The sequence below is a fragment of the Protopterus annectens genome, chromosome 2.part0 (assembly GCF_019279795.1).
Source record: "Protopterus annectens isolate FY-2018-M chromosome 2.part0, PAN1.0, whole genome shotgun sequence".
NCBI classification, from domain to species: Eukaryota; Metazoa; Chordata; order Ceratodontiformes; family Protopteridae; genus Protopterus; species Protopterus annectens.
In genome coordinates this window covers 492,641,820-492,654,207 of record NC_056728.1, presented here as the reverse complement: position 1 = coordinate 492,654,207, position 12,388 = coordinate 492,641,820, and the positions used below count along the sequence as shown (strand labels likewise).

General features: G+C 40.7%; 1 protein-coding gene across 1 annotated transcript in view; it reads right to left on the bottom strand.

Annotated features, from left to right (window-relative positions):
• NAA35 (N-alpha-acetyltransferase 35, NatC auxiliary subunit) overlaps positions 1–12,388 on the bottom strand; it is a gene marked incomplete in the record, with an annotated part of 1,521,359 nt that overhangs the window by 494,421 nt on the left and 1,014,550 nt on the right. The window contains 3 exon segments of the mRNA XM_044060897.1: positions 1,442–1,540; positions 7,062–7,128; positions 7,257–7,363. Coding sequence (XP_043916832.1) covers positions 1,442–1,540; positions 7,062–7,128; positions 7,257–7,363 — 273 coding nt within the window.

The following is a 12,388-nucleotide window of genomic DNA, read 5'->3' as shown; positions in this document are numbered from 1 at the left end:
CTCAATATTTCTGGCAAAGTACTCTTCAGGATTCTGACAACTCTTTACCTTCCCAAAAAACATGTTCCATATTATCTCTCACTTTCCTAACATAGCACCACAGTATTTGCTACCTATCGGAGAAGAAATTTTCTAAAATCTGTTTGGGGTGCAAAAAGACCTATGCAAACACTTCCAAAAAATCCTAAACCTTCTTGACTTTGTTGAACGCTTGGGAGCCATACATTTGTACTCCCATTGACCATAACATTGCCTTTCCATTTTCTCTTCCAAATCCTTTCTAACCTCCTCTGATTGCTTCTTTTAGTTATACAATATTTTGTGTGCCCTACTAATTATGCCTTTTTGACAGCAACTTCTGTTATAGACTCAACTAAAAAAACTTTACCAGAGATGGTGTTTCACTGAGCACTCGACTGTCCCTTTCTCTTTGTCTATACTCTTAACAATCCTTGTTAGAGAAGGCAGTCTCTAAACTTGCAGTCTAAATTCCTGATTGGCATCATCCCTGTCTACTACTTTTCTACTTATTTGCTCCTAAAACAATGGTTCATTTGCTAATTTTCTCAATAAATTTCAGTCGCTCTTGCCTACGACATGGTGAAGGACTATGTGGATGTGAATGACATGGGGAACAAAACTTACAGGGTGTGTGCGATATGGCTTGAGTTGGGGCCAAATATAAAATGCTCTGGGAGGGGCCACTGTCACTGGGTGTATATCATACTTACTGATAAAACTTCCTTTCACCATTCTCATTTTGGTTTAGTTCTTAAAATACTTTCTTTTGCCTTATGAATATGGCTTTAAAATTAAATGCTAATGTTTTTATAACTACTAAAAGGAGATATGGACTGTGGCAGCAGCCAAAAACAATTGAGAGCTGCATGACAAAGCACATCTCTTAACCCAGGTGGAGAGACACCAGCATGGGCCAGAGGAGGTATGGTTCCTACAGATGTTGAACAACTGGACTAGTCTAGAAACAAAAGAGAAAATACATTTAGTTGCTCCCATTCTGGAAGCAGCCACAGTTTAATGTAAGGTGCTCCGCTCCCCACCTACTTGATTAATACTACATGAACCTGTTTGCAATGACCATCGTGAATGAAACAAACTTTCCTACATTTCTTTATGAGGTACATCCCAGTTAAAGAAGCTGTGATGAGATGATAGCAACTTTAGAACCAGGGCTAGGTTATGTTCAAATAAAATGTATTGCTTTTCATATCACGTCATTACTACAAAGAATATAATGTTCTAATAAGTGAAGAGGGAAATTAAAAAAAAAATCAAAAAATTTAGAGATTAATATTTTCAGTTAGCTGCTTTTCTAAAAAAAATGATACCATGGCTATGATTCCTAAAATGTACAAATGGTCAGTAATTGATTTCCTCTACAAAATCTGGTATAGCTGTAGATGAGGATTGGTAGAAGTACCTCATCTTGCAAAGTAGCAAACTCCTCCAGAATGTGACCCAGTTTATCTCTCTGTCTTGCCCGGTTGTGTCCATGGATCTGAATCAGACTGCAGAACGGCTGTAAAACAAAGGCCAGCATTAATTATTTTAAAAAAAATGGAACAATCCATTCACTCTAAAAGAAACATTAATAAACAGCAGCACATTTTGATATTTTCCATCTAAATAAAGAGGATGTTCTAAAACAACTATAATAATGTGGTGCACTGAAGGCAAATTTTACTTTTCTTATCAGCTTCAGGGCATATCTCAATGAACTGTGTTGTCTGTCTTTGTCTGTGATGGACAGGTGGAACCCAAAACAGGCAGAATCTGAAAAGTTGCACTACTCCTGTCTTTCTATATGCAGTGAAAAATGGAGAGATAAATACAATCACTCTCATTATCCACAGGTTGTACTGGACCCTAAAAGATAACACTGTATTCCCTTGATGAAATCACTTTCTATACCAAATGTTAAAATGTTCATTGCTTGAATATATGATGCAGTATTGTTAAAACATAAGATCAAGATGGGGGCAGAATACAATAACATACCGCAGTACTTGTCACCAAAGAGTAAGGGTCACTCTTATTACCTGTACATTCCTTAATTTGTGGTTTGTTATATTTTGATACATTCTATAACATTCACTGTTGATTTCTTATAACTTAAACTTCTTCCCCAAACTGTATATGCTTTAACAAGTTTATTTTGTAATAAAGAGCTATTGCACCAGAATGATTGCACAGGAAAGGTGTAACATGAATGATCAGATCAAGCTATAATTTTAACATCTGCTTTTGTGCAGCAATATATTATTATATTTTGTGTTCTCTTATCACTCACAAACTGCTTCTTTATATACCACACTAAGAATTGCCTTAGTCACCGAATCAATACCACAATGCAAAAAAATGTGTATATTTGACCTGGACAGTATGCTGAATCAAGCAGCTGATCTCACCTCTCCTTCCATGAATGAAGAACAGAGTTTATGCCACAAGGGCATATTCTACAGAAGGCATGGGGTGAGGTACTGAAGTGTGTGCTATAATATTCGGAAGGACAGGCAGATACTTTATGGCCTTATGCATGTAAGAAGGTGGCAGACACGAAGTGTGTCAACACATATTCAACATCCTGAATAAAAGGTAGTTCTTCACATTCCCAGGTGTTATTGTCCTGCATAAAAAATAAAAATCTTCTTCCTGGTCCTTTCCCCAGTGCTAAGACAAGTAATTTGTGAAGAGAATGAGGGACAACAATGGAGATGGAATTAAAAATATTTTTTCCTGACAAATGTTTTATTAAACTGATAAGAAAAAATTATGAATGATAAATGCATTTATACAAAATCGTATAAATAAATCAATATTAAAGCAATGACAACGGATATCATATCCAAGAGTTAAAAAAAATCAAGTATAGAAATATTACAACTGTCATCTTGCTAATATTATGTTACAGATCTACACTATTTGTACTGCTTGCCAGTGTTAGTATCTTTTGCCTTTTGGCCATGGCTGAAAATAGTTCTTGGACCAGATCACTTCAGCCAGTTAATCAACAAACAGATCAATTACTTGACTCTAAAAATGCTTTCACTTTTTTGATTTAACTGCCCTCCTCTTTCCAGAACCTGTAGGTTTATTGCAGTGGGTTCCTCTTTAGAAACACGTTGCCTATGGGACAGGAACATCTTATTAAAATGCATGCAGTTAACATTTCCGCACAAAAATGTCACATACATCTGTCTCCATTCATTAATGACAGGGATAGTCTAAGACTTCTAACACAGGGATATTCCTGCACATACGCCAACAATCAGAACTTCAAGGAGTTTCTTCTCTCTCCTTGACAGAAAGGTAGGATGTAAGAGGAGCAAGTAGAAGACAGGTGATATATGAAGTGTTCCCTCAAGTAGTTTGCTGCACTCTTAATGTTATCTTTAGTTATTGTACAAAAGAGTTTAAAAGCTACAGCTCTAAATACATACAGATACAGGTTCACAAGTAGGGTGAACAAATTCACTTGGCTGCCAAATGAGGATAAATCTCACGCTGGAACTTACAGACACCCATGCAGTCACTCATTTCCTTTTTGAAGGTATGAATGGACTGGCAGAGTTTAACTTAGAGGGAGTGTTTATTTAACAGGTGTGAATCTTTGGGGTATGAAGCTATCACATTTCATAGCACAGCAGACACTAATTTTCAATGAGGTTGAAGTTTGCTTGTAATGCTCTGAATGCCCCTCACAGGGCTCCTCATGACAAAATACACAACTGAGATAGCCATGCTGCAGTAATTCACTACAAGACAAGCTTTTAAGCACTTCAGTTCTCTGTGATGAATCTTTGTACCTTCTTTGTACCACATAGTGCATCAAGCAAACAACTCCATATGCTTCTGGAACAGTGGCAGCTATATAGGTATCAATGAAAAGATATCACATACTAGGATTCCAAAGTTTTTTTTTTTTTTTTTTTTTACTATTTTGTCAACTTTTAGTTGTCCATTAACACTGTATAAAGCTTGTGGTAGTGGTGGTGGTTTGGGGGAGGGGTGGCTATACGCTAGAATGTTGCATTTTTTTTACATTGAAGGCAAAGCTATTTCCATTGCATCCTCTGTACATATTAATATGCACCTTGAACGAAGGTGGTATTGCAGGGTTAAGAACATGTTGGACAGACAACAGAGTCAGCTCTGACATCTGAGAAAAGAGATACTAAAAGGAAATGGCTCCAGTCCAGCATACAGCCTTGAGGAATTCCATTAGTTACAGTAGATGATGGTGATAGAAATCTTTTTATTGTCATCTGTTGTATATGACCATGTACCCATTTTTGGACCAAAAGTGTTACAGCTTTGTTTACCTACAGATTCCTGAGATTTTGCATTATTCTCTCAGGGGATATAGTGTTTTAACACTTTAGCCAGAGTTCTTAATACAGAACTGTGGTCACACACAAAAAAATGGCAAAGTTAAACATACAAGATCTTCCTTTGACAAAAAATGTACTGGGTTAGGTCATTGAGGAGGAGGATTTCCACGTGTGAATAACCTCCATGATCTTTTTCTTTATTACTTTGCACAACATGCTTTTGGGAATGACCAGTCTGTAATTAATGACGTGGTCTGTTGAAGGATTTCCCCTTGCTGAATGAATCAAAATAGCCTGCTTGCATATATGAGGACTATAGCCAGTCTCTAATTCTCTTTGTAAGAATGTGCATAACACAGTGTAAAGCAGGATATTTCTGACTGCTTATATTGCTGCCCTTTCTCTGTTTACTTACTCTTAAAAGAAGCACTTCTGACTTATGAGAATGTCACTGAATACTTCTGAAATACTTCTCAACCTCTAAAGCCTTTAAGCTTCTACTAAGGACTCTTCAGCTGCATCAATACTCATACACAACCACATGAACTCTGTAGCTATCCCTCTTCCCAAAACCATTCTCTTTGCCTCACTAATTGCATCACCCTGATGCCTACATTCACTGCATTTCAATTAACTAGACACAGCTCCTCAGTTGTCCCCTGAAAAGAGACTGTGCATCTAATGGTTAGCAAATAGGATTAGTATTGCTTTTATGAAGCAGTTTTCTAGTGGAGAAGGAGATATTACTTGCTGGGAGAAGCACAGCGTATTCTACTGTGACCAGTGGAGTACCCCTTAATGCCCTTAACCTATTTCCATAACCTAAACATCCATACTACTAGTCCATTACTGTGTTTCACACCTTCAGCTACACCAGAACCACTGAAGGCTGTAATGCAACTTAAACACCCTTAATGTTCCTCTTAATTCCATCAACACAACTTCAACAACTTTTTGTTATATCTTTAGAATGAAATTCATACTGAATTCTTCCTCTGATTTAACGTGTTTAAACAGTGCATTATGTCAACCCCCTCCTATCTAACCTCCAGCAATGTTTCCTGTGCTGCCATGATCCCCAAAGAACTTTTCTTGATCGCAGTGATTATTGTTACACTACTTTGCTCTTAGCCACATTTACTCTTTCCACTGGCAAGAACTCTAGCAGTGAGTGACACTTATTTAATTCTATTTCACCAGTGACCTAAGGAACACCCTACTGAAAATGTCTCAACTGTGCTCCATTCTCAAAAATGTACTCTGGGAAATGAAAATCCTCGTAACTCTGCATTCATTTTTTCAATGAATCTCCTTCCCATACTGTGTGGAAATGCCCATAAATCAGTGCCAAACATCTCCTTCTTAAGAAGTAATACAGATCAAAAATACATTGTACTTTACTTACACTCACAAAATCTTTACAACACTGCATGTGAATAAGGCAGTGTCAATACACTGTTATAGAGCAGATAACTAAGACAACAGAAACATTAGAAAGGGACATGTAAAATCTCCTCACATACTTGTTTTTCCAACTTACAATTCAGTCAACTAAGGTATTAACAAATATGTGTGCCCCTAGTTTAAGGGTCTAATTTTATGGGATGTTATTGATGCAGTATTTTTTCGACTTGCTTCTTCAGTGGCATTTTGTACTGTCTACTTAACAGGTTCATGTTAATCATATACTTAGTGAATACTAATGAATCACTTCTGCTTTACAATGCTGCAATCTACGTCAGTCACCTACCTTCATGCCTGGTAGCACTTCACACTTAAAACAGTTATCAATACCAGCTCCAGTGCCTAGTTCTGTGGTACAGAGGGATGATGGAGTTGTTAATTAGACCAAGACTGCTGGGGTTACATTAGTAGCTATAGCAATGGAGAAGACTAGCAGGGAAGGAGAGGAATGATCCTCTGCAGATGGCCCATTACATGTTCCTCTCTATCACCAACTGAACTGTTAGGTTTAGGGTCAAGGAGAAAAGTGAAAAAAAAAAGAATGAAACTCCTCTAATGGCTATCTAAATGCTGGTCCTTCCTGGTCTAACCTTTTCAGAGTGAAAGGGAATAAATGGACCAATTACCCTGGAGGAAGCTGATAGTTATCAGGCAGCAGGGGGTAAAAAGAGATTAAAAAACACATTATACCTCTACACCAGTGGAGCTGTCAAAGCTCTAAGACCCACACTTCCCCAGTTCAATTAATGGCTCAGGTACCTGTGGGAGGTGGTCTAAGGAAGAAAATAAATGATAAGGCTTATGTCTGCGCATCTCTTTTTGGGGGGGTAGAGGTGTGTGCTCATGAATGCACTCTCAACACAGAAGTGCTCAGATAAAGGGTGGCTTGCAAACTGATTATGTTGCACAGAGGTGTGGCATACATTGCAAAGACCCACTTACATGCCAACCTCTTAGACATAAATGAACATGAGCACATGTCAGTTACAAGCAGAAAAACCCAAACCATCCCTAAAGGCCAACTTAGTGATGACCCTTCTCAATCATCTTATCTTTTGCCTTAGTAATGGGGAAGGAATAGGCTAGTTGACAGAAACAGGATCTGATAATCAGCAGGGGCAAAAACTACAAATCATTTAACATTAATGGCATTCTGCTTTACTTCCAAGGTCAGGTTGCTTTTAAAGTTCTGTATTTGCTATGAGTATTCAATATGCTTGCAAAGACATTAACAAAAGGACTTACCCGGACACAGTGAGACACAAAAGAGTCGATATAGTCCTTTGCCTGATGGCTGTTGTAAAGTGAACATCTTTAAAAAAAAAAAGAAAAAAAAAAAAGTATAATCAGTGTTAGCTATGGTGAATACCGTACACTGTTTTATCAAAATACATAAGCAGAAACAGACAATACTGCACAGGGTCTGTTAAGAATACTCACTTAGAAGAAAGCACTGGAGGACTAACAAAGTACCTTAAAGCATCTTTCACTACATCCTGCATAAGATGTGTTCCAAACACCTTCTTATTATCCACCAGAAAGGTTGCCTGAAAAAGTGATGTGGTACAATATTAAAGGCTGAATCAAACAAAAGTAATATTTTAGTTTCCACTGCATTCCAATAAACATGTTACTTATTTATTTACTAGTGGAAAAAAATATGGTCCCAGAGCAGTACAGCTTAAATATTGTATCCAGTTATCAAAAATAACTGGCCTATAGCAAACATGCAGATTTTGAAATCAGTCGAAGATAGAAAAAATAGAACAGGCATAAATTAGCTCATAGCAACACAATGTTGCTATGAATTAAATTAATCAGCAGAAGTGGCAAAAAATGGACTTAAGCCCTAAGTGAACTTGGCCAAACTCTCTAGTGGCCTGAATCACATTTGTGTAATGTCTGACAAGTAAAGTGGCTATATAAGTTCAGAAAAAAAGAAGTTATGTACTTACCATAATGTTCCATATTTGTTGTCCTCTCTTGCCCTTCTTTCTTATTGGATGGGTTCAGAGCCGATACTCGGCTCCGACTCAGCCAATATAGTAGCTCAAAGTCTCTGACTTGGCTCGTGGCTCAATACCTATTCCACAATGCATTGGAGTAACCCCCAGATCTTGTTTGCTGCTAGCCATAAATGGAATGTATATTCCTATTTGTGTAAAATGAAAAAAATATATATACAATATATACAAGAGGAAAAACAAGCAATTCCAGAGGAACTTTCTCAGTGGAAGGAAAGAAAAAACTCCCATCCGAGTCCTCTAGGAGCCTTGGCTGAGGGAAGGAGGGAGGGACGTAAGAAAGAAGGGCGAGAGAGGACAACAATCATGGAACGTTATCGTAAGTACATAACTTCTTTATGTTATGTTGTCCCCCTCGCTTTCTTTCTTACTGGATGGAACAGCATCCTAGCACCATTTTCCCGGGTGGCTCATGGGAGTACACCTTTAAGCACTGTGGACCCAAAAGAAGCTCTGTCCCTGGAGGCCAAATCTACCTTGTAATGAGTAACAAAAGTACAGGGCCTGGCCCATGTAGCGCTGCACAAATGATGTCCATAGATAGTCTAGCATAGTAAGCAGATGAAGTTGCTAGACCTCTAGTTGAATGGCCTTTTATTTTAAAAGGTAGACTTCTACTGTTCGAAGTGTGTGTGTGTGTGTGTGTGTGTGTGTGTGTGTGTGTATATATATATATATATATATATATATATATATATATGTAATGCAACTGGTAGGCTAATTTGAGTGTGTAACTTTTGATACTGGTTTGCCTCGCTTTGCTTGAGAAAAGGAAACAAATAGTTGGTCTGTTTTCCTGAAATCTTTGGTTCTATGTAAATAAAATCTCAGTTTGTATTCTGCCTTGTTGGAATGATTAGGAAAGAAAACTGGAAGTTCAATATTCTGGTTCAGATTGGATTGAGAGCAGACTTTTGGCACAAAAGACGGATTAGTCCTCAAGGATACTCTATCCTTATGAAAGATTAGACATGGTGGCTTAATTGATAGTGCTTGCAACTCCGAGACTCTACGTGCAGATGTAATGGCCACTAATAAGATGGTCTTCCAGGAGAGAAACTTCAGATTGCATGAAGAAGCAGGCTCAAAAGGGGGTAAAGTTAAATAGGTAAGAATGAAATTCAGGTCCCAAGGTGATAGAGGCTCTTTAATGGGAGGCCTAAACAAACAAGTTCCTTTTAAAAATGCTTTACACAGCCTGTGTGACATGAGATTAGGAGTGTATTCACTGATGTAATAATTGGAAATTGCAGCTAACTGGACTTTAACTGTAGCTGCAGCAGAGCCTTGCTGAAAAAGTTCCGCTAGGAATTCTAAAATTGGACTAATAGAGGCAATGAAGGGATCTATGTCTCTTGCTCTTGCCCAGTAGGAGAATCTCTTCCATTTGCTGGAATACAATTTCCTGGTGGAAGCCTTATGAGAAGAGACCAAAATGCGTTTGAGTGCTGGAGTAAAATCACGAAGCCTGACTATGTTTGGAAGTGGAGCAGCCAAGCTGTCAAATTTAGGGTTTGGAGAGAAGGATGAAGCACACCTAACATACGAGTCAGAAGGTCTGGGACTAGGTTCAGAGTCCATGGCTTCTCCTGAAGGTTAGGCCAGAGGAAGGGGAACCTAATCTGATGAGGCCAATATGGAACAATGAGAATTAGCCTGCTTCCCAAGACCTTGGCTTTCTGAATGACTTTGAAAATTAGCAGAAAGGGAGGGAAGGCATACAGTAGTCCCGAGGGCCAATCGTGGATGAGTGCGTCTCTCTGTCTCCCCCCACTGGGGGGAATAGTGCAAAGTAGCTGCTGCATTTGGTGCTCAGGGGGTGCAAATAGGTCACAGCAAAGCTGGCCCTAAAACCAGAAAATCTTGTTCACTATGCTCTGTTTCAGAGACCACTAGTGAGGCATTAAAATCGCCCTGGTGAGCTTATCGGCTATCACAATGGATTTCCCCAGGATGTGCGTTGCTACCAGAAAACATTGGGAAGAGATTACCCATTGCCATACTCTTAGCGCCTCTCAATAAAGGGGGTATGATTTGGTTCCTCCCTCCTTGTTTATGTACCAGACTATGGACATGTCTGAGTGGACTGCAATCGTTCCCAGTGGGAGAGAGTCCTGAAGTGCTTGCAATGCTTTCAGGAGTGCTGACTGGGTCAGCCGCGAAAGGAATCGTGGTCACCCTGGTTTTGTGGACCCCCCGCCACATGGGTGGCGTCTACCATTATTGCCTCCCCCTCTGCCCCTGGGGAAGGGCTCACCTTGTGCACCTTGAAAAATTCCCTGGGATATTTTGAACCACATTTTTCCACTCTTCTGGCACTTAGGATAAGGTCTTGAAAGTACGGAAAAATGTACTCCAACGGCAGAGAGAGTTTTCCCTTCCTGCTCACACCTGGTGAGTGTGTCCTTGACCTTTGGTCCAACAAGAAAGGAACCATCAAAAGGGGTGTTGGTAAAGATAGACTTGAAGGGCTCCGCAAAGTTGTACAAGCGCATCCAGGAGTGCCTCCTCGGGGAAACTCCGGAACCTGCTGCCCTGCTTGCTCCATCTACAGCATAGGATATCAGCCTCATGGAGGAGCTGACTATGGAATTTAAGGTAGCTAGCTGGGCGGCCACTTTTTCTGAGATCCCCGTAGCTAATGAACTTTGTAGAGTATCTCCTAACTCTTCAGAGTTTAGAACTTAAGAGTTTGAAGTTTTGCTGTCAACTTTTACTGCAGAAGTTATTTTTTTATTTTAATAAATCAGTCTGTGTACTAAACTGAGTGAATTCATCTGGCCTGAAACTTGTGGTGTGAGGTCCTTCAGAAGATCTCTTTGAAGTCTTGTAAAGTGTGTTAGGTAGTTCAGCGATCTGATGGTGAAAGTCGCTGACGAGAAAACATGCTTCCCGTATCTGTCCATCATTCGAGACTCCTTATTCGGCGGATGGACAGATGAGGACATCTCAAGAGTTCCTTTTTGGTGGCTGCCGCCACCACCACCAAAGCATCTATGGGTACGCCTTTTGAGAGAAATTTCTTATCCAAAGGAGCTGACAGGAACTTATCTGGCCTCTTAGGGACTGGCTCCATAGTGTCTGCTGACTCCTACGCCTTTCGACTAACCAAATCCATAAGCTCATTGAAAGGCGGAGAAACCCAGGAGACTGAAGGTTGAGATCCAAAGGCCTTCAGGTACACTGAACTCCTCATCAGAAGGGTTGATGGGCTTCCAGCTGCCTCTGTGTTTTAGGATCTCCAGGATATCTGAGAAAGAGATATCATCAGTGGGCGACCGTGGGGACCCTTCTGCTTCCTCGAGGTCAGTGTCAGAAGTGAAGGACTTATCAGGGGAGTCTACATGCTTCCTCTTGCATGTCCTCTTCTGAGGTGGCTCCTCAGACAGGTAGTCTGGGGAGGTTTCGGTAGAGTGGGCTCGCCCAATGGGGCTTTCTGAGGCCCTGAATCTCTGCTGCCCTGTAGACAGGATGGTGCCGAAGCAGACACCGGTGTCTGAGGGGGAAGAATGCCAATATCCCTAAGTAGAGGTGCAGGAGGGGGACAGCACACTCCATCACCTCAAAGGCCGATCTCCCCGGCTCCAAGGACACCCCCGGTTCCGAAGAAACAGAGTAAATCCCTGGCACCAAGGAGATTGGCTCTGAGGCCGATGTAGGAGCAGAGTTCATCCGAGCTGACATGCCGAGGGGCAGACTAGGAACCGAAGAGACTCTGGTCCAAGACCCCCACCCCAGAGCCGACTGGAGAACTACGGCTCCTAGAAACCTCAGACGGCACCGAAAGTGTTGAAGCAGGCAACAGTTCTGACAAATCCCAAAGGGGTCTTGGGACTGAAGGGTCTACCACAGGAGGTGCCTGGCATTCTGTCTCCGAAGATCTAGCTTGGCTCGGAGGAGGAATTCTGGATGTAGTCATCTTGGGTGGCTCCAAGACCAGTAGGGTCTAAGCCAAAACAATTTTGCCAGCGACTTCAAAAGCCTGCGCACCACCTTGTCCACATAGTCATCTGATAAGCTCCTAGAGGACCTGGATGAAAGAGTGGGGGATCGAGACCTATGAAGAATAGGGGATCTCAAAGTCAGAGACACCAGTTCTAATTCCACGGACCGGCTGCGAGAAGTAGTTTCTATCAGTTCCGACATCTTTGGAACAGAAGAGCAAGAGCAGTCTGCGCCAATTGTCTCCCTTGGTTCCGAAGGCAGTGGAGTCGAGAAGATAGATTTCTCAGTCAACTTAGACAATTTCTTTGGAGGCTCCAAATGAGCTGAGGAAGAAGATGAAGAGGAAGGTCTCTTGGACTTGTCACTAGATTTCAGAGAAGACTGCAAAGCCTCACCAAAAGGAGGCTTTATTAAACATTGTAAAATCAGTTTGTTTTTCCTCTAATGTAACACTCGAGAGCTGAAGGAATGACAAAAACTGCAGGATTCCTGTAAGTGAATAGCACCTAAGCAGTACACACATACACTGTGCCCATCAGTAATGGACATTTTTTGGGAGCATTGTTGGCATTTCTTGAACACAGAGACTTTGGGTTCTTTATC